The following is a 23265-nucleotide window of genomic DNA, read 5'->3' as shown; positions in this document are numbered from 1 at the left end:
CGCTGGACCAACTTTCGGATTTGGATGCGTAGCCAGTGTAGGCTAGCTACACCGCCGGGGACAAGGCCGAGTAGCATCGATCGTTACCAACCAGTTTTGGGTCGTCTAGGCGCCAGTGAACCGGAAGTCATCTTCCCACCGGAATCGCTGCACCGACCTCGGCATCCAACTGGTCAACCAGAGAGCTCGAAAAGCAGCAGCGGAGAACATGTCGTCGTAGAGTAGCGAAGTGCTCATGATCATCCAGTAGAAGTTCAACAGGGCCTTGACGTGAGGCCAGCTTAAGAGCAGAATGCATCGTCGTATAAAAAGCTGTGCAAAGCCCCGGTGTGCGTTGAATAGTAGAACAGATAGAGGCTGAGACTGACGAAATGCATGAGCACAGCCCTCCCCGAAGAAGTTGCGTGATGTAGAGAGATGTAGGGGAGATCGAGGCATAGGAGCAGTAGGGAAAGTTTTTAGTGCTTAAGCACGTCTAACGTGAGTCCCAAACCGTGTCAACACACAACAGGCCAGATTTTTTAAACTATTTTGTACCCTAACATAAATAAGGAAATAAATAGCTAAGCTCAGTTCACCCCTAGGTCCAAGCCTACTAATAGCTAAGCCCAGTCCAAGCTTAGCAAAAGCTTAGCCCAAGTTTTGCACAAGCGAAACATAAGCTTTGCAAGAGCTATACCCAGGTTTAACTAGAGCAAGGCTTAGCTGATTCCTCGGCAAAGATTAGCAAAGATAACGGCCAAAGATTAGTAAATATAACAAGACAAAAAATAACTAGCTAATCCATAGCTTAACAATAAAATCTAAGTCAGATTTTATAACAATAAAATCTAAGTCAGATTTTACCATTAGCTAAACCTAAACCAGAGCTTATCATTAGTATAGTCACAGCTTTGTCAGAGTTTGACAAAAGATATACCGAAGCTTAGAAATAGCTAAACCAGAGCTTAGCAAGACTAAAGGCACAGCTTTGCAAGAGCAAAGACAAAGCTTTGCAACAAAGGTAAAGCTTTGCAATAGCAAAGGCACAGCTTTGCAAGAGCAAAGGTACAGCATTGCAAGAGCAGAGACACAGCTTTGCAAGAGCAAAGGTACAGCTTTGCAATAGCAAAGTCACAGCTTTGCAATAGCAAAGGCACAGTTCAGCAAAAGCAAAGGCACAGTTTAGCAAAAGCAAAAGCACAGCTTTGCAATAGGAAGACATAACTTTACAATAGCGAATGCACAGTTTTGCTACAGCAAAGGCACAGTTTTACAAGAGATAAGACACAGCTTTGCATTAGCAAAGGCACAGCTTTGCATGCTCTAAGGTCCAGCATTCCAACAGCAAAGACATGGCATCAAACCAAAGGCAAAGGCACAGCTTTGCAAGAGCCAAAGTATAGCGAAAGCACAGCTTTGTAAGATCCAAAGTACAGCAAATGCATGACATGCAGAGCATAAGCTTAGTCAATGAGCTGTCCATGGTTCAGCAAAACTGTTGAAAATTCTCCATCAATTTGATCGCATCGCAAAGTTCATCCCCCCTGCGCACGCCACTGCCCCCGGAGGAAAGTAAAGCAATACAGATGAGCCACCAGAGCAGCACACAGGTGAACGAAGTGCACGCGGAGGAGCGGTACAGCCTTTGCTGTTGTTGCTACTGCTGGTTGGTGGTGGTTTGTTGGCAATTCGCTGGTTATCATTGGGGAACAAACGGTTGCAGTGAAGTGGGTTGCACGCAGCGAACGCAAACTCACGCGAATCCATAGCATATTTTCGGAAGCCTATTGCGTTCCCGCCGAACGTCGCGAACTCACGTGTTGTTCCTGTTCGTTGTTCCTTGTTTGCGAGTTCTAATTTCGCACATATCTACTGGCATTAGCACTATCGATACTGTTACTGTCAACTTCAGTGCATATTTCGGTGTAATAGCTATAGCGCAAAAGTGTCGTGTGGTACGTTTCGAAAATTCAATTTAGCGGATTTCCACCAGTTGGCGGAGTGGTGGCGTTACAGCAGTGTAGTTTTTCGTTGGCCTGTCGCCGTCAGACAGGACACATCTACTCGGTGGACTCCCGAAGCGTTGGAGTCGAGGCGTAGTGGTAATGTAATTGGCTTTCAGTGCCCGTGATTATCTGTGCGTGAAAGTGAAATCGGGTCTTTGCTATCTACTACGCTATTATGGTGGTCCCCGTACGTGAAACCTTGTCATTTTACTGAGGAGATATCGTGAAAGGTTGTATACAAAAGTGATAAGAGAGCATTCTCCCCGTTCTTCGAGATAAAGTCCTGTCCTGTCGGGTAGTGCAGTGTATATCTACTCAAATCATATCCATATCTGGGGCAACGTATATACCTTCCTATATGAAGTCGTGTGTGCCTTTCTAGTGGGAAAACAAGTGCCTCCGAAGATAGGTGGTAGTGTGGTGATTGATAGGGGAAAATAAATTCGATCGAGTCAAGATTGATTGCTGTTGGGGGTGTCGTCATCGACGACGACGACGTGGAGGGTGTTGTTGGTGCTGCTCTGCCGAAACCTCTGCGAACCACGGCTGCATCCGGTGGAGGATTATGAACAGTGTGTCTTCGTCCGGGAGCGGTAATCGATTTTCCAGAATGTGGACCACTGCGGTGCTGAACGCCATCACCAATCGAGCCAGCTCGGCTTCCAAGAACCTCTCGGTGCGCTATTCGTCCATTCCGAACAATGACGGTGGGGGTGCGTCCACGGCTTCGGCCAGCAACCTGAGCAAGATTATGGGAGGCTCCGGTATCATCCTACCGCTGGACGTCGATGAAACGGTTACATGCTTCTGCAGGTGGGTTTGGTGGATTTGTTGTTGGTTTGGTGCTGCTGGCATAGCGCACAACGTTGATAGCGATGCGGGTAGAGCTCGGAACCGAAATTTAGTTGTTTAGAATGTATTTCCCAAGAGGCTTGATGATTCAATAATATTTGAATCCACAAGACTGTACAGTCAATAGCACATAATGGTATCGTTGATTACAGCTCTATTCGAAATGATAAGATGCTTAAAAAAGGCTCATGATCATATCTACTTCTAGAAACCTTGTAATTCATTCGAAGATCCCTCTAGAATTCCCTTCAAGAATTGTTCCTGGAATTTCCTTTCATGCAGTGATATCATCATTTTAAGTCAGTCTAAACAAAATGGAATATGACAAAATTTAAGAATAAGGATTAAGGAAGAACATTTAAGGGTATGATGATACAAGATACTACGCACATGATGTATTGGATCATTCCTCAAGAAAAACCTGAATTACGGTATCCCTAGGTATAACTTTATGGTTCTAAACGGAAAGACTTCCGGTTTTTTGTAGCCTCTTCTCCATTGAGGGGAAAATCGTCAAGTCAATAATGAATGAAATTCATCGACTACAGCGCCACTTTTGTCTGAAATACAATTAGAACCGTTTTTCCGTAGACTTTCTCTACACAAACTTCAATTTTTTTCCTGCTTCTGTTCGGAGCCACTGCGGCCATTACTTTGATCTGTAGTGGCTTTCGCATTCCTCATATGTGTATTTAGTACATATTGCATACCGCATTACTCGATTTCCATTGATAGATAATGAGGTATCGATTGCAGTGCAACTATTGTTTTGATTCCTAAGAGAACATTCGCAGCAAAGGTACGCCCCTTATCAAACACAACCGATTTGATTTCTGAGGAACCAAATCGGCAGTGCTGATATTTGACCATGCATCGGAACACTAGCTCCATCCATGATTCGTTTTAAGGTTAATCCTCGAAAATTACAAAATTGGAATTTGTACTAGCAGCAATACCGAATGTAGCTATATTTTTATATAATCAGCATTTACTTGAGTCCTTGAATTATCAGTATCCGTTCTAACACGATTGCCTCCCTTGGTTTAAACTCAAATTTTTGGTTATATTTTGTTTTCCGTGTCTGTTCCGAAATATCAAATAGGAACAACCCTAGTGTTAAAACTAAAAGCCCTGTGGAATTTTTGTCGACAAACTGAATGTCAAACATGATCAAAAGTGTCAAGGTTCAAGAATTTATTAAACATTTCAGGACCCAATTCCTGTCTCACGACGGTTTTTTATTGTAATTCTTGAAGTTATTTCCAGGGTATCGTTTCCAATGTTTATTCTTGTAATTTATCTCAATAATCCTCTCAGTTTTTCTTAAGGTTCCAGAAGATTCTATAGAGACCCGTTTTCGAGTACTTTTCTGCGCAAGTTCAATAAGTCTTTCTTAACCTTCGGGCTGTCGCGCTGTTGTACTTTGTATAACAGTTGTGATTTATATGCTTCATTATCAAGTTCATTCATTATATCATTTTGCAACAAAGATATCTATCGACACCAAACCAAAATATATTCCTTAAGATTCTTCTTCAAAACAATACACGACAGTTGTTATTTATAGTACGACCCTTTATAATACGGTAATATCATCAAATGTACATGGAAGACGCATAATAATGAACGCGCTATATACGGTTCGAGTAAACCACAGTTTGAAATCGGTATATCTCAAAATCCAGATAATATAGAATCTTGGGGTCTTTAGTAAAGTTTTTCTGGGGGTGAAGCGCTATCTGGTGGTATCTCATTTGATTCGGAATTTAACCGCTAGGTCGCACTAGTGGGCTTGGAAGTTATACTCTTGTTTTGCAGATATTTCTTAAGATCCTGACCATTTAGAAGGATGGCGTCTTCGACAAAGTTGTTTAGTAAGTAGAGGACTATCTTTGTTCGAGCAAAATGTTGCCATTAGGCGGCGCTAGTGAGCATGAAACTTTTGTTGGCAGATATCTCTGGAGCCTGACCACATAGAAAGATAGTGTCTTCGGCAAAGTAGTTCAGTAGCTTAAGGGCTATCATTATTTGAGCCAAGAAATAGGATATTTTATCACCAGGCGGCCCTAGTGAGCATAAAATTTTTGTTTTGCCGACACTTAACAGGCACCTTCGGCAAAGTTGTTCAGAAGCTCAGGGACTATCATTATTTTACAAAATCTCAAACTTTAAGGATTAAACCAAGATAGAATTTGAGCTACTGAACAACTCTGCCGTAGACGCCATCTTTCTAAGTGATCAGGCTCCTCAGATTTATGCTCACTAGCGCTGCCTGGTGACAAAATTTTAAATCAAGTAGCTCAAACAATGATAGTCCTTGAGTTATCGAACAACTTAGCCGAATCCGCCATCTTTCTAAGTGGTCAGGATCCTGAAATCTGCGAAACAAAAGTTTCATGCTCACTAGCGCTGCATAGTGGTAAAATTCCGAATTTCTTGTCAAAAATAATGATAGCCCTTGAGCTACTGAACAATTTTGCCGAAAAATTTATCTTTCTAACTGGTCAGACTCCTGAGATATTCGCAAAACCAAGGACAGATATTCAAAATCATGCAGATTGAGCCGTCTAATGCCTAGTATTGGTGCTAAAACTTAAATTTCCCCTAGTACGGTTGTCTACGGTGGTCATTTCTAGGTTATTTTGGTGGTCAAAAAGAACAAAAGTGGTCATTCATATATAAATGAACTTGAAAAGTCACAGATCATGAAAATTGAGCCGTCACATGTCTAATTTTGGTACTACAAAAACTGAAATGTTCCACAATACGCTTATCTCTGGTGGTCACTCCGGGGTTATTTCGGTGGTCGAAAAGAACCAAAGTGGGCATTCATCTATAATTGAACTAGAAGAGTCACAGGTAATCAAAATCAAGAAGATTGAGCCGTCGCATGCCTAGTTTTGATGCTGAAACTTAGTGATCCTATATTACGGATTTCCCGGGGGCCATTCCGGTGCTGCAAAAGAACCAGAATTTATCCTTTTGGCAAAAAAACATCAAAACATAAAAACTCATAAAGAATAGGGTGACATTCATTTGGTTTTGGGGCATAAATGCGACTAATTTAATTGAATTGCCCAGATTGGCCACCTTGCGGGACTTTAGGAACCGGTTTCGCCTGGACCATACTAGACCGAGGGGATGTGTTCTGGTAACTTGCTCCTCATTGTAGAAAGTTTTTATGCCAAAATATCCTTCAACTGGATAGTACCGTTATGAATTACATTTACAAAACTACGAGGGAAACTCGTTTTTGGGATGTTCCAGGTTCCCGGAGCCTGGTATGAATGCGGACATGATTCGAGAATTATATTCACAATCCACGTGAATACCTATTCAACCATATATGTAAGGTTTAGATTACTTGTTAGGTTACGAAACTACAGGTTCTCAAAGTAAGGGTCTCTAAAAGGGCTTTTTTCAGATGGTTCCCGGTGGCCACAGTGACCAAATTTCGATCTCCAAGAGGGTTTCCCGAGGAGGAAAGAATAACTCGCCAATAACTTATGAATACCATATTTTGGTATCATACCACAATTAGGTATTGTTCAGTTATCAATACCTCATTTTGGTATTATAATGGTATTTGAAAAAAATGTTTAAAACAATTCAAAATGCTTCATTTTGGTATTCGACAGCTATTGAGGACTGCTGGAGGTATTGAACTAGTATTGAAAAATTTCACTTTTATATGAAAATCCATCAAGTATTATTTAGGTATTACAACACCTGATCTAATTATCAGCTTGGTATTTGTATAATATGCAGATGGTATAATTTGAGGTATTTTACCTCTTATGCAGGGCTCATTCATACCTCATTCAGGTTGTAAGTATTGGAAATTATCTGGTATGGAATACCTCAATTTGGTATTCAGTAGTTATTTTCTTCTGCTCGGGTTCTGAAACTACCTTCCATTTAAGCTCAAGAGAACTGAAATCGGTCAACACATTGATTTTTGCGAGCTGTTTGAATTTTTGGGTCGAAAACTACCCTAAGTCGCCTTTTTTATGGAAGCCCCCGTAAGGGTAATTTAAAACTTCTGTTTCCGCAAAAATGAAATTTCCCACAAAAAAAAAATCAAATTGCCGGGTAATTCCAATCAAAATATACATTATTTTGAATTTTGAAATTAGTCGAAAAAGATCCAAATTTCTTATTAAGGTTAAATACTTCTTGGATTAATTCCTTGAGGGCACCAGTGGGATATTTGTGGAAGAATTTTTGAAGGAATTCATGGACAAATTTCTGAGGGAAGTCCTGTAGAAATGTTTTGGAATCATTCCTGAAAATATTCTTTGAAAATTATCTGGTTGCGTTCTTGAACAGATCCTAGAATAAATTTCTGGAAGAAATCTAAATAAAATCCGTGGATAAATCACCGGCTAAGTTAATGAAGAACCCCAAAAAAATGATTTAAGCAGCAATTTTCATAAGAATCTATCGAGAGATATCGTCGATATCAAAAATCTTGATGAAAATCCTAGGAAAGTCCACAGAAGAATCACTGGGATCACAGATAACCTTGAGAACTTTTGAAGAAATTCTTATATTAATTTCGACTTCGACCTTGACGCTTGCTCCTGCGAGGGCGGGCGATGAGGGCAGAATCAAACAAGTCGCGCGTCGGTTGTACAGTAATGAAAAAGTGCACGGTCCGTTAGTAGTGTTTGATCTATTGATCGTGTCACTTACTCCTGCGTGCTAGAGTGACGAACACTTGTTCGGCGTACAATGCGATTATTGAATTATTTCGCGAATCCGGTTAGGCGTGATTATATCATGGATCGCATCACCAAACATTGGTGACTCCTAGATCTCTACCTTATCCCACTAATCCTTTCCATGACAACTGTGGAGATGCAGAGGTATACTCGGTCTCTAGTAACAACGGTTGTCTAACAAATACTCCTTCCCTTCCCCGATGACCGTGAGGACGTGGCGCCGTTATTGACTTATAAAATCAGATTTGTGCACATTGAGAATGGTAAGCTAATCCCAAGCCCCATTCATTAAATCTCTGTACAACTTCGATTGTTCTAGCCAATCACGGAGTAGCAACTACAAATTTTACGGTCATGTATGCTTATGTTTATGCTTAATTCTTATAGTAATTCCAAGAGATATTTCAAGAGGAATCCTCGATTCAATCCTAGGAACTTGCTTTCTTTGACGAATCATTGGATACATTCCCGGGGAATTACGGACTTTTTTTTAGATATTTCATGCAAAATCTTTGGAGGAATCTCTGGAATAATTTCTAACGATATCTTAAGAAAAAATCTTGGTTGAATTGTAAAAGGCACACACTTAATTTAGAATGCCGAATCTCGGTTATTTTTTAACCGAGACTCGCACAGCTGAGTAGTCAGCAAACAAGTTTCCTGAACAGCTAAAAATATGTATGCTGTAAATTTCAGTTTATTTTCGTGCCCATATTTGGAGCATCAACATAAACTGAAATGTCAACGACAAATCGCTTATTTTTCAATCGAATGCACTTTAAATTTACACGATCATGTAACATTCAAGCATGGTGCTGTAACAATAGATGAATTGGATTTACTTTTACTATACAGTATGGCCCATAAAAAAATGCGAAAATTGTTTGAACGTCAATATAGCATCAACAAGCGTTATTTTCATTGTTTATGATAGTTAATGTAATTTCTGATTATTGTAGTATATTCTGACACAACTTCGCTATCCAGGACATTTTTTGACATATTTTTCTTACTGTCCTAAATTATGTGATAAATCAAATAAGTTCAAAGGATTTGTCCGCCCAAAACTAGAAACACCGTCTGATTGTCGTATACTCTGGTGATAAATTTTCCACCTTCAAAAATCACACTTTATTGTTGAAAATTTTTGTTTGTTTGGTATCAGAGGATAGAGGGGTTCTCAGAGAACGTGTTTTTCGTGATCACAATATATTATTTTATCAGGGTCATAGTATTGAGGGAATTTGCGTCTTATAGGTTTGATATGCCTTTATTTTTTGTTAAGGTTGAATAAAAAATAAATATGGAGGCCTATTACAGATTTTTGAGGATGAAATTTGTTCCTTCGGCTGGAGACAACTTATATCAATTCTAGCTCATAGGTTTTGAGCAAAACGGAGCCGCTTATCACACTTATATGAAGGTTCAATAAAAGCTCTCCAAAATGAGCCGTTTTTTTCGAAAATATGTTTAAGTCTCCAATTACCCAGGTATGTAGCAATTCTAACATTTGATATGGCGTATGCTGGAGACAAGGCCTGTGAAGAATCTCACGCCATCGTTGATGTTTTAGAAGCTTTCATCACACAGATATTGAACTCGACGTCCGCATGATAAAATTTGAAGGTATGCTTCCAATTCCTCTTTGTTAAGGTGAAAGTCACAGATAAAAATCATGTCCAAAGCGAAAAACTGAGTCTAAATAGATTAAACAATACAAGTAATGGATAATATTTATGTTTCACTCACATTTTCTATGTAAAAACTACCATAAAACATGATATGACGATTTTTGCATTTTTTATGGGCCATACTGTACTCTTCTGTTTACGCTACATTGAAATTTAAATATTTTCATATGTGTGGGATCTCATAAAATAAAAGCCGTAAATCAGGCTTCGTTGCTTAGCAACCTGACAATTTGTTAGCTGAGTCTCGGTTTTTTTTTTTTTTTTTTTTTTTTTTTTTTTTTTTTTTTTTTTTTTTTTTTTTTTTTTTTTTTTTTTTTTTTTTTTCATTAAAGCTAAGAATATACAGAGATTTTTATCCATAACATAGCGTAAGTTATACATAATTATGTTAACACATTTATTTAAACTACCACACATTAAAAAACTTTCCAAAATGTTGCTTAAAAGCAACTCTATGGCTCCAACGCATCTCTCGTAGTTGCTTTTTAAAACTGTACAAACCCCCTTCCTTATACAGATTAAAACTAATTGCCCTACACACAATAAACAAGGCCATTTTTTGTCTACTATTTTTGGGATTTATCTTCCACGATAAAATATTTTCCGCGTTTTTGAATTTGATTTTGAGATGGTTTCTTAGAACTTCTTTTGTCCATTCCCACACTTGCTGTGCACCAGTAGAGCATTCCATGATGCGATGTGTGTTATTATCGACTCTTAAACACGTTTCGCAGTTCGGATTTTGAAGACGGCCAATACCGTAATTGAATAATTTTTCCTTATTGGGAATTAAGTCGTTAACAAAATAGTAAAGCCTGGATTTATCCTCTAATGATATGTAACACGAATTAATGTTTTCCCAAACATTTTCCCATTCTATTTGGGGAAATTTTTCTTCAACTTCTGGAACAAAGTTCCTCTTATCAATAAAATACCAATAAAGCAATTTTACAGACGTCAAATCAAAGCTTTCTTTAAAATGTTTGGCTTCCATTATCCACTCTTTTGCGTTTCTAGTGAGCCTGCTTAAGCAATTGAGTGTCAATAAATAGTAGTTCTTCAGGATTTGTAGCCCCATCACGGTCGTAAAGAATGTTCTTAATGAACAAAGCTTTACATTTACTTTCCACATCGACAAGGGCTATTCCTCCGTCTTCGCCTCTTAAATATAGTTGGTTGCGATCTACTTTAAATACACTGCTACCCCTACAGAAACTGCCTCACCATGGATTTGATTTTACCTAGATGGAGGTTACTGGGAGGAATTACCTGCGCTCTGTACCAGAGCTTTGAAAGAACAAATGTGTTCAAAAATATTGCTTTTGCGTGGGTATTCATATTCCTAATTTTACTATTCTTCAATTGAAGTTGAATATTTTTAATTATATTATCATATGTGATTTTTGACATCTCAGTCCATTTGCATGACACATGTACTCCTAGTATTTTTGGTGGTGAACCTCTTTAATAGAAAATGGTCCTCCTTTACAATTGTTAATTCTAACAAATGAACATTTTTCTAGATTTAATTTAAAATTGAAAAACCGAAATTTGCACAGCCGAGCTCAAGGCAAACTGTGTAAAATAATATCCAAGTAAGTTTCGAGAAGTGTCCTTTTATAAATGTCTGGTTGAGTTTAGCTAAAAAATGTATAAACAAAATCTTTATAAAATTATTCGTATGTTTGGTCTTGGCTTCTTTTCTCACATTATTTTTGTCTCTTTTTTCAAGCATGTGATCTTCCTATTTTATGGTTACTATTTTTTTCACTCTTAACTTCTTCAGTCCTGAGAGGTACCGAAATCATTTTAAGTAGTTGTTCACGATTGACTTTGATTTTGTGGACAGTAGGAAAATTGCACTATTTTTCGATTTACAAAAATTCTGTACACATTCTTGGATTTTCAAACTAAGTAGACTTACATTCAACGAGCAAGTCAAAAATAACTGCTCTTGTCTCACAAAGTTTTCAGGAACTGCTAGTAATTATTTAGACACAGTCAGAATGTTATAAAAAATACTTTATGCAGTACTTTTAGCAATAACGGTTTCGTGACGTTGATTTTAATCGCTAATTCTCGCTTAACAATTCAAAAGGGTCAATCATCAGGTCGTTGATTCTGAGAAAATTCTATATTAGTTTTGTTCATCAAATTTTCAATTCCGATTTCATTCAAATCAATGAATGTGATTTCTTGCTCATTGGGTGACAATTTACTATTACTACTCGTATTTATCCTGAAAACTGCCAAAAATGTGGAAAAAATGATTAGTTTAAATGCTTGGACCATTTTCGATTTTCAATCATTCATGGGCCTTTTTATAGGCCAAACTCCGGATTTTGTAAAAGAAACATTTCGCACGCAATGATCAATATTTGCTGTTCGCTTTAGACGTCTCTCTAGTGGTTGTGTGATTTCAATTGAGGGTTTTACATTTCTTATTATCAATTCTATGAGCTGTCTGTAGTAAGAATCATAAGAAGTCCATACATTTCTATTTATTTTAAAATTATGCATGTTGCAGAACCAAAACCTTCACCCATCATTTGAAAGTTTGATGGTTTGAATACTCGATTACACATAGAAATCTTACAGAATTATATATTTTATATGCTTCTTGATAAGTTATAACATGAACTTGAGCATGAGCATGATTGCCCGAGCAGAAGAAAATAACTACTGAATACCAAATTGAGGTAGATCAGGTATAGTAATACCAAAATAATACATGATGGATTTTTATTTAAAAGTGATTTTTTTCAGTAATAGTTCAATACCTCCAGCAGTCCTCAATACCTATCGAATACCAAAATGAAGTATTTTTAATTGTTTTAAACAATTTTTGAAATATCATTATAATACCAAAATGAGGTATTGATAACTGAACAATACCTAATTGTGGTATGATACCAAAATATGGTATACATAAGTTATTGCGAGTTATTCTTTCCTCCTCGGGTGACTGCCCGGAGTTGCTTCTCCGTTATTGCAAGAACAGCTATACTTACACAGGGAACCAACAGACGCTACTGAGGATCATTAGCATCTTCAATGTGTAAGTACTGATGCTCACATTATTATAACAAACAGTACCGTCGCGGGCTGCGTCCGAATGCAGGTCAATTTGTGAATGGGAGGGAAATGTTGACATGTTACCTGCTTTATGGAAGCCGATGAGTCCTCTGGATATGTTTTAGAAAACGATAAAAATATGAATTGAAATGAATACGTATTGAAGGTGAAATGAACTAATCTGAATGAATCACTATTGGTGCACATATTACGCATTTTTAAACAAGTTTTAATTCCTGGAAAATAAAAAAAATCTTCTTCTTGAAGTACAAAGACAGAAGACTAACATCTGACACTTCAACTTCTATGAAAATATAACGTATACAATTAGTCTAAAAAGATTTAATTAGGTAAAAAATTGAACAATGCACATGGGATTGAAGACAATTCTTTTTTTAGTCAAATTGTACGCAACTCTTTGTTTACCATTCCTGAACCGTAAAAGTTTGCTTATGATGCTGTATTGGAATCAGTAATCTTACAGACAACGGATCTCCATCTACGCAAATAATAAACCTCTCACATAAAGGGACAGCTGTATTAACATCAATCGTTGAAAGACTCTGATGACAAATCTCTAAAGATATTCTCAAAGTAAAAAATGCCACATGTATTTCTTAAAGTTTTTTCTGTGCTTTACAAAATTGTTTTTGGTACTGAAAATCATGATCATGTGCCTTTCTTCAGTAAACTTTACTTATCTTAGATGAACATTATTTCAATGCCAAGCACTAACATATGGCTCAAGATTTTTAAGTGTCAGAAAAAAACTAATTAATTTGCTTTCTTTTATAAATTATGCCAAAAGGCCGTTATGCCAAATGGCCATTATGCCAAACGGCATTTTGCCAAATGGCTTTATGCCAAATGGGGTAGAGCCAGAAATATAACAAACATTTCTAAAGCAAAAACAATTTTTTTTTTGAGAGATTTCCTATGGGTTTTATGATTGAATCATTTTTGACGGCATGCGCGTGAGCAAACGATTTTGCATCGAAATCTCATTCGTGAGTTTTGCGAATCAGACCTCAAATGAGTTAATGAGTTTGCTCTCGCGGGAGAACTCAATGATTGAGATTTGAGAGTGAGTCTTCCATCACTGATCATAGCAATAATGGCTCTTCGGCTCAAGACTCTAACTCACGTACATGGAACGTCTTGGAAAAATCCGATTTCGCTTCTGTTGGCTGGCGAATAAAAGCGAAATCCGATTCGACATCGTTCCGGTAGGGTAGGAGGCTATCAGTGGATAATTTTCGATGGAATTTCGCTCGCTAATCACCTAATATTGTTGCGCATCCAGCTTCCGAGTTCTAAGCTTCCACCACTACAGTTACACATTTTGTAAAGTTTGTTTTCAGCACAATTTTCATAACATATCCATCGCTTTCGTTCGACTGTGGCTCTGGCGCAGTGTTTTTATGGATCTCGTACCTTTCATTACACCAAGCCAAAAACAACGCGCAAGTTTTCTTGCCGAAGGAGCTCTGATGCAAACTCAGCCAACAGTCAGACAATTGCGCGATAATGAAGCTTTTCTGAGCGAAAGCCCAAATGAGGGTGTGTGTCTCTGTGTGAGTGGTTGTGCTTTGTGGGATAGGGGTGAAATCGTTTCTTGGGGAAGCCCAACAGCGCAAAACCGGAAGATGTGTATGCAGTAGTGTGCGCCTTATTTTCGAATTTTCTTGTGCTTTTCTGATTTCGAATCACATAAAAGAAGAAACAAATATTGACAAAAATATTGAGCTGTTCAGTAATCAAATTCGCATGAATTTTAAATAAAAAAAACTTGCTGAATTTGACGTATTTTTTAAAATACACGTTCAGGTTACAGATTTCTGAGTCGTAATATTTTTGACTCGAATTTTGAGGTTTATCTTTAATGTGTTTTCAATTCAGAAAAGCATCAGTACACAAACTTCTGGTTTCTAAAAACTATAAAAAATAAGCCTCACCCTAGCGGGCAGCAATGGTCTGCGGACTGAAGGAAAAAACGACTTGAGATTGATGCGCGATACCGTTAATGATACGAGTTGATGAGCTTACGAGCGATAGGGGTAAAGAGGTGATGGTGGGTGGATAATGATGTTCGTAGATATAATATGAAAGACCAGGAAACACCTTGTCGAACAAAGGTCATTTGAGAAAGAGAAATTCGCTCCGTTTGTTGGGCTGTGTTTTTCTGAGCTGGATAACGAGTCGTGCCGCCAAGTTGTGACTAAGCTCGTAAAGCAGTGAACATTTCAAACGTCAAACGTGTTATGTCATCTGTTGTCTGTTAGTTCAGAACAAAGCACATCTGAAAGCTGGATGGAAGACGTTTTGTATGGAGTATGATATGGCTTCAAGGCTAGCGAAAGCGACAGCCGGCCATCATAATGCAAAACTTCAGCAATCATCAGCGAAGCAAAACTAGTTCACACGCTTCAGCGGTTTTTATTAGCTCTTTACACCTTTATTTTCTTCATTGAAATGGCGAGACTATGGTTTTTGTATTGAGTATGTGAGTCCTTCTTGTGATAACTGTGGATATACAGTGATTCATTCGATTCCATATAACCAGAGCTCGTTTTAGTGACTTGGTCACTAATTCAATACAATTCTCTAAAAAGTCTCTATACTCGAGGGGTCCCAAAGTTTTGGTTTGAATCGTCTCAAAAGCACTTTATGCCTTTTCTTCCTTACAGTGAATCTTGACGCAATATTCTAAAACTCCAGGGATATTCTCAGAGATTTCTTGTCATATTCCACGAAGGAATTCCTCAGATTTATTTCTGGAATTCTTCAAGGGACTCACCCAGACATTCTTTTACAGCAAACCTGCCCAACCTTTTTGAATTGTGGCCCAAATTTCAAAAACAGCATTGGCAGACTTTTATTTCGTTCACAAATTATTTCAACATTTTCATCAAATTAAACGAATGTTTCTTCCAGCGAAATTATAAATGAGGTAATTCCCGTAGAGCATCTTACTCAGGCTTCTGTGAAAACTCTTCTCAGGATTTAGAGATAAGCTTGTCCAAAATCGCACTTCGAATTACATCATAATTTAGCCCATGATGCTTTTGAAAATCCAAACATAGGCTGACTCTCTGAGAATGATGTTCAGCTTATTATTGTTAGAAATTCTCAAAGGATTTTGTCAAGATCCAAACCTAGTAGGGTCAGTGTTCCCTTAGTGGACAGTCCCCTATAGTCGTACTAGTGGCTTTTTACGGATGTTTTGCTATAAATCTTTCAAAAATATTTTTTGACATAAAGATGAGGAGCTATTTATCTAAGTACCATTGCAACACAGATTGATTTTGTTCAAAAAATGATCGAGATAATTAGTTTTGCTTAAAATTTGAGCTTCCTTGCGCCTATAGGAAACCTATTGTTCCTATAGTAGCACTATTGAGATAAACTATTTTTTATTATACGAAATAATTGATGAATTAGGATTTTTTTTTACATCAAACAGAAGCTTTTGATCCACACTTTGTAGGAACAATTTGAAAGTTTTGTAAAAATACGGTTTTGATTAGTATTTTGCCAACGCCGTGATGCTAGTGCTACTATAGGAACAGGAATTAGAAATATTGCTAATATAGGCACATGTATTCCTATAGTGGCACAAGCGATAATAAATACAAACTACTGAGTTTTAGTAGTTTTCATATTTTTCCCTCAAAACCAAGATGAAAAGCTTTCAGATGATATAAAAATAATTACGCTAGCGTTATTTTTTGATTTTATACGAATATTTGTTCTTAGCTATGCGGCTATTGGTACATCGACCCTAGGTAAAAATCCTGTACGAGATTTTGCGACAACCCAGACTAGAATTTTGTTAGGAATCAATTCCAACTGAATCACTTCTCTAGATTCCGCACTAGGATCTGTGACTCTGATGTTCAAAAATCCCAGCTAAGATTATCTGAAATTTCTGCTCACGGTCAGATTCGATGGTAATATTGGTTAGGTTTCTGTAGATTCTGTGAGTGCCCAACTCTCTGTGACAATGATGTCCAATCCACAGTGGTCCAGGAATCAGTTTTACGCGGAAAGATGCATTTTGAGCTTTAGAATGAAACATTAGACAAAAACGGTCTTCTACAAAGTTTTTTGTATTAGTTAAGCCCTTTGTCTGGTATTATTGAAAATTAGGGTGGACCACATTTTCATAGAAATTGTGCAACTAACTTTCTTATTTGTAGAAATTATAATATACATGCTTCAGCAAAGTTATAGACCATTCAATTTCAAGCAACTTTGCCAAAAAAAGTTTTTTTGTATCTATTAAATTGACCGATTTAGAGCTTTTTTCCTGTAGTGACATAGAGTGGTCCGAACAAAACTGGTTTTCTGGCTCTAGAGTTTTCAATTCAAATTTCTCATCAAAGTAGTCTATGAGACACTTTTAGAGCTTTAAAAAATGCGTAATTTGGTGAATGAAGAAACTCGCTGTCTCCTTCCATTTAGGAGTTATTGTAAGACATGCCTACTTTGATTGTGAATATCTCTGATTGGGGCAAACATAAAAAATATCTTTTGACGGCATTCAAAAGACAAAATAAAATTGTACATTGTATCAAAAAATTACAGATGTGTTATTTTTGTAACTCTAATAAAATGCCTTGAAAAACAAAGGATTTTAAGCAGAAAAACTTTAATAACTTTTGAACTAAAATAGATATCATCAATATTTTTGCATAAAAATTTGCGTTTTGCTAAGTTCTCAAAGTCGTTCATAGACCGCTTTGACGAAAAATCTGAAATAAGAAGGATAGGGTTCTAAAACTATTTTTAAGATTTTCATAGTATGTATTTCTTTATTATTTTGCATTTTGAGCATGAAAATGAAATTTTAGACAAAAATGATCTTCTACAAAATTGTTTCTAAAAATGTAAGCTTTCATACTGTGTCATTTGAAACTAGGGTGGTCCACAATATCACACATATCATATAATCAACTTTTTTATTTGCAAAAATACTGGTTTATGCTCTTAGGCAAAGTGGTAGAACTTGAAAGTTTTATCAACTTTGCCAAAAAAAGTTTTTCTGTAGCTCAAAATTTGACCAATCTAGAGCATTTTTTCTTAATCATCGCAGGGTGGTCCAACAAAAATAAGTTTTTCAACTCTAGTTTTTTCAATATTATTTTTTCGTCAAAGTCGTCTGTGAACGACTTTTAGAACTTAGCAAAACGCAAATTTTCATGCAAAAAGATTGTTGATATCTATTTCAGTTCAAAAGTTATTAATGTTTTTGTGATAAAAAATATTTGACTTTCAAGACATTTTATTAGAGTTCCAAAAATAAAACATCTGTAATTTTTTGATATAATATACAATTTTGTTTTGTCTTTTGAATGCCGTCAAAAGATATTTTTTATGTTTGCCCCAATCAGAGATATTCACAATCAAAGTAGGCATGTCTTTGAGAGAAAAACAACAATAACTCCTAAATGAAAGGAGATAGCGAGTTTCTTCATTCACCAAATTACGCATTTTTTAAAGCTCTAAAAGTGTCTCATAGACTACTTTGATGAGAAATTTGGATTGAAAACTCTAGAGCCCGAAAACCAGTTTTGTTCGGACCACCCTATAGCACCGTGGGAAAAAAGCTCTAAATCGGTCAAATAAAGAGATACAAAAAAAAACTTTTTTTGGCAAAGTTGCTTAAAATTGAATGGTCTACAACTTTGCTGAAGCATATATATTATAAATTCTACAATTAAGAAAGTTAGTTACACAATTTCTATGAAAATGTGGTCCACCCTAATTTTCAATAAAACCAAACAAAGGGCTCAACTAATACAAACAACTTTGTAGAAGACCGTTTTTGTCTAATGTTTCATTCTAAAGCTCAAAATGCATCTTTCCGCGTAAAACTGATTCCTGGACCATAGTGCAATCGTATAATCCAATCTGTGTAAATCGCTTAATGGATTTTGTGAACTTATTACCCAGTATTCTGATAGAAAAAAACTAACATATAATCTAGTGAAATTGCGATTGATGAATCATGTTTGATAAAAAATCAATTTTGATAACGAATAATGCAGATACAGTGAAACCTCCATGAGTCGATATTGAAGGGACCATCGAGTCATGGAACATTAATCCTTTGGAAAGCTGCTTCTAGGGACCATCATAGTAATCATGATATTTTGTTTTTAGTATGGTTCCATGAGTCGATATCGAGTCATGGAACATCGACTCATGGAGTTATCACTGTAACATATAAGAGCATATAAGTGAAATTGTTCTTGTAAATCAGGTAAAATTAATTTAGTTTAGATTGATATCGGGCCAGTATGAAAATAGTCATCGCAGGCCGCACAAAATGGAGTCGAAAGTCCAATGTGGCCCGCGGTTAGACATCTCTGCTCTAGAGATTTCTCCACAAGGAATGCTGACTGGAATTTCTCCAGAACTACCTTCAGCACATTCACAGGGACTACTTAGGAAATTTTCCCAGAGATAACCTCAGGAAATTTTCCAGTTTTGTTTTCTTACCATTCTCATTCATCCGCGTTATCTCCGAGGAATTGTTTCAAGAACTTCTCCAGACATCATTTTAAGCAATCTATCAACTCTTTAGAGAATTCTTCAATGAATTTAACCAGCTGGTGGAGGATTACACCTGAAGCACCTTTAACGAAAATCTTGGAGGAATTCCGAATATTTTCTGAAGATGTTTTCGGGGTAATACTTGAAGAAAGATTTCAGCAAATTCGCGGTTTGTTTATTTTTTTTATTAGGGTGACCATTTTTGAAATAATATGACCAGAACAATCGCGACTTTGCTAAAGTATTATTTGAAAAAAAAAAAATCATAACTTTTGAACCGCTTGACCGATTTTCAATTTTCTTGGACGAAATGAAAGCTAAAGATTTTGGCCTTTCAAGAAAAAATATAAAATTTCACAAAAAATTGTTTTTACATGGAAAAAAACAAAAATTTCCGTTTTTTCGTGTTTTAAGGGCCTCGGGACAAAAAGGGCTATTGCTATTCTGATTTTTTTTCTTGAAAGTATGCGATGTATGTTGTTTTAGTTTTTGAGATATTTATTTTTTAAATAAAAAATCAGTCATTTTTTATTGGCGCACACTGTAGATTTTTTTTATTAAAAAAATCATAACTTTTGAACAGCTCAGCCAATTTCTAATCCTTTTTTATGGAATGAAAGCTTAAGATTTCAACATTTCAGAAAACATATAGAAACCTAAAAAAAAAATTAAGTGAAAAAAAAAATTTTTTTGATTTGATTTTTTTTATCAAATCAATCAAGGCTTATATTTTTTTCTGAAAAGTTGAAATCTTAAGCATTCATTCCATAAAAACAGATTGGAAATCGGTTGAGCTGTTCAAAAGTTATAATTAAAAAAAAAAAAATCTTATGCGCTGAGACCTACAGTGTGTGTCGATAATAAATGACTGATTTTTTATTTTCAAAAAAATATATCTCAAAAACTAAAAAAAAACATACATCGCTGAAAATTTGAGAGTAAACGTAAAATTTTCTGGACTTTCAAGAAAAAATTAGAGCAGCAATAGCCCCTTTGGTCCCAAGGCCACGAAAAAACGGATTGTTTTATTATTTTCATGTAAAAAAAAACAATTTTTGTAAAATTATATTTTTTTTTTTCTTGAAAAGTCAAAATCTTTCATTTCGTCCAAGAAAATTGAAAATCAGTCAAGCGGTTCATGATGGTTCAGCGGTGTTATGATTTTTTTTTAAATAAAAATTTTGCAAAGTCGCGATTTTTCTGGTCACCCTTTTTTGGAAATGGTCATGCTAATCAAAAAATCCAAAAACACGTGTATCCTTATTTAGGATAAGGAACGAAATAGCAAATTTTCACCGAATTCGGTGACCCACTAGATCGGTTTTTTCATGGAATGGCTGTATGCTCATAAATAACCTCTAAAAATGTCTGGATGGATTCTGTAAGGAATTCCTAGTGTTTGGTTTTTCTTTTGGTTCCTGTTTAGTCTCTTCAATACCAAAAAAAACAGTAGCTTTTGCACCGTGACATTACTAAAAATAAATTAGTAGGACACTTTTCAGCTGGGTTTTTCCTACATTTCTGTCTTGGAAAATGAACTGCCTCGCTGATAACTGAACGAACAGATACCACTTGAGAAAATGCGACCGATGCGCCGAGTTACGCCACATTCGTGCCACTGCATTTGCATTAACACTAGGCCAATCCCATTGAGCCAGTTTTGTTTTAGTGACTGCCTTAGACTTCTAGGTTGCTTCTGCTCTACAGAAGTTATATCATGCATCTACTACCTTATGGTTCAGCTGACCGGGTGCGGTTTGTACAGTTGCACAATGATCCGAAAAAAATGAAGTTTGGTCAAAAATAGCCAAAAATAGCACTGCGGACCACGATTTTGTCTCAAGCGTCAAAATACTGCTATTTACTAAACTAAAGGTTGCTAAATCCATTGCCGCTTTCAAAAGTATCATAGCACGTCTAGTTTTAGAGATATTGACTTTTGAAAATTCAAAATTTGACTATTTCAGCCAACTTGCATGCAAGTTTGCCAACTTGTGAGGCGTTTTATTTGCCTAATTTGCCACAGAATTCAAACTTTATGTGCATAACAATACTTATCAGCAAAGATTGAGTTCTGTTTGATCTTTCGACCTTGACGCTTGCTTTTGCCGGAGCGAGCGACGAGGGCAGGATCAAACATGTCGCGCGTCGATCTCGTAAGTGAAAAAGTGGCGTGATCGGGGAGTTCGGTTGGAGTAAGTTAAAAAGTGCCGCGATCGGTTCGTTCTTTTTGATCTTTCGACGACCTTGACGCTTGCTCCTGGGCAGTGCGTCAAGAAAGCCCGAGCTGTCGTCCGTGTTTTTTTTCGGGTCGCGCGCCTATTTTATTTTTTTTTTTCCTCCCCATTAACAAACATCCCTCCCAGTAACCTTTGTGGAGATGCAGAGGCAAACACGGTCTCCAAATAGCAAAGGTTACACACTAACATTCCTTCCCTCAATCCCACCTGACTGCAAGGACGTGGCCGGCGCCGTTATTGACCATGTATAAATAGAGGCACTGAATTATGCACACTGAAGAAGAATATGGCCAATCTCAGCTGAACTTCTAGTTTATTCTTTGTGCATTTTCACTGACTTTGGTCAATCACGGAATAGCAACCATTGATATGTGTAGTCAGTCTAAGCTAAGCTAAGCTAATAACAATACTTATCAACAAAGTTCGTAATACTGTCGATGCTCATATGTTATTTTTTTTGTGTTTTAGAAAAGTATTGAATTTTGCCATATAAGCAAGGCTGGTAGCGAGTCACTTTTTAGTGACTTGGTCACTTTTTTGAGGTCAGTCACTTTAAAGTCTCTTTTTTGAAGCCATTTCAACTAAAGTCACTTTTTTCGTCAAAAAGTCACTTTTTTCAACTATTTTGAGCTAAATTTTCTGGAGAAAATAATGAATCGGCCTTTTTTAATTAAGGCTAAGTTTTAAGTTAGGTCAGAACAACTTCATGTTCTTATTAAAATATTAGTTCATGGTTTTCATGTGAAAAAAGCTTGGAAAAAAAGGTTAATCTCTCTTACGCCAAGGACCTGGGATCGAATCCTACCCTCGAGATAGTCACTAAAAATTTCATGGTCCCGAGATGAACTAGCCCAGGGCTAAAAATTTCGTTAATAAAGATAGAAAAAAAGAGGTTAATCTTTCATAGAGTTCCACATAATTTGTAATAGTATCTAAGCTATTATTAGTATGGTGTGACTTCAATGTTATTAAACTAAAGGTTCAAATGTTTAGTATTCCCTATTTGGGCACTTTCATGATTCACTTTGCCATGGGGGGGTTTTCTCGGTCGAATTGTCTGAAACTTTGCAATAAGAAGCACGTCAATATGACGCATAATGTTGCCAAATATAAGCTCAGTAGCATTCAAAAAATTCCACTGCCTAAAGGCCGATTTCTTCACCCCCGCTTAGGCTTTAAACCTAGTTTAATCATATGGGTAAACGGGGTTTACGGCTTAAGCGAAGGTAAAGAAATCAGCCCTAAGTGAATCAAAATTGCCAAGGAAAGAATACGGCTCCCTATCTCGTGAAATCTCATTTGAAAGAAATGTTCTTACCTTGTGGTGGATAATTAGATGTTTATCCTGCCCATAAACGCATAATTGTCCCATGTGAATAGGGAATCAAGTAAACATGGGACTGACATGCATTTATGGGCAGTATCTTCCCTTGTTGAACATTACGTTTGAGAATATGCATTCTAATTATTCTCTTTGTCTTCGAAATTCGTTTTATTAACCAAACCATCATGGTATAAAGCACATTAGCTACTTAAAATATTACAAAATCTATAATATGTATAGGTATTTAATTGTTTAATGTTCTATTTGAGAATAAAAACTTATCATACTTCTTAGGACAGACTTTACTTGCAAGTCAAACCTTCAAAAATTGCCGGATACCCTAAGGTTTTTTTCACGTCGGTCATCCGTGTAAAAAAACCGCGTTATTCCAAAAAACGACGTTAAAAAGACCTCGTGTTTTTAGACGATTCATTTACCGCGAATTTATCGTTTTCATTGAATCATTCATGAAATCATGCATGCTTTCTTCAAAGAAATGTTAGTTGTTAGATCTTCTTTTTGGCTTTTTCGATTCACTCCGGCAGGAGGTTTTTGAAACCCACAGAGTTATATTCGACCAACTATAATCCCCAATGTCAAGTGAAATATGAAAGTGTTCAAGTAATTTTTATTGCAATATTAGAAGCTTAGTGCTATTAACTACTTTGACAGCATAACTCAAAAGAATAGCCTATTAAGCCTATCGTCTTTATTCTAAATGTCCATTCGGTCAAAAGTGCCTCTCATTAAACTTACTGATGGAAAATTTCAAGGCCACTCTGGTTTATATCAACCATTTGTTCTTACTTAGGC

At 36.5% G+C, this 23265-nt stretch overlaps 1 protein-coding gene across 2 annotated transcripts in view; it reads left to right on the top strand.

Moving 5' to 3' along the window:
• Nucleotides 1–23265, top strand: part of LOC5569782 (MOB kinase activator-like 2) — a 521979-nt gene that overhangs the window by 87657 nt on the left and 411057 nt on the right. The window contains exon 1 of one of the 2 annotated variants that reach the window (XM_021855721.1): nt 1689–2801. The exons of the other annotated variant lie outside the window; for it this stretch is intronic. Within the exon in view, the coding sequence (XP_021711413.1) occupies nt 2554–2801 (248 nt within the window). The 5' untranslated portion in view covers nt 1689–2553. Of the gene's footprint in view, nt 1–1688; nt 2802–23265 lie in introns of those variants that run through there. 2 annotated transcript variants of the gene reach the window in all.

The sequence above is a fragment of the Aedes aegypti genome, chromosome 3, assembly GCF_002204515.2.
Source record: "Aedes aegypti strain LVP_AGWG chromosome 3, AaegL5.0 Primary Assembly, whole genome shotgun sequence".
NCBI classification, from domain to species: Eukaryota; Metazoa; Arthropoda; class Insecta; order Diptera; family Culicidae; genus Aedes; species Aedes aegypti.
This window is presented reverse-complemented; position numbering and strand designations above follow the sequence as displayed.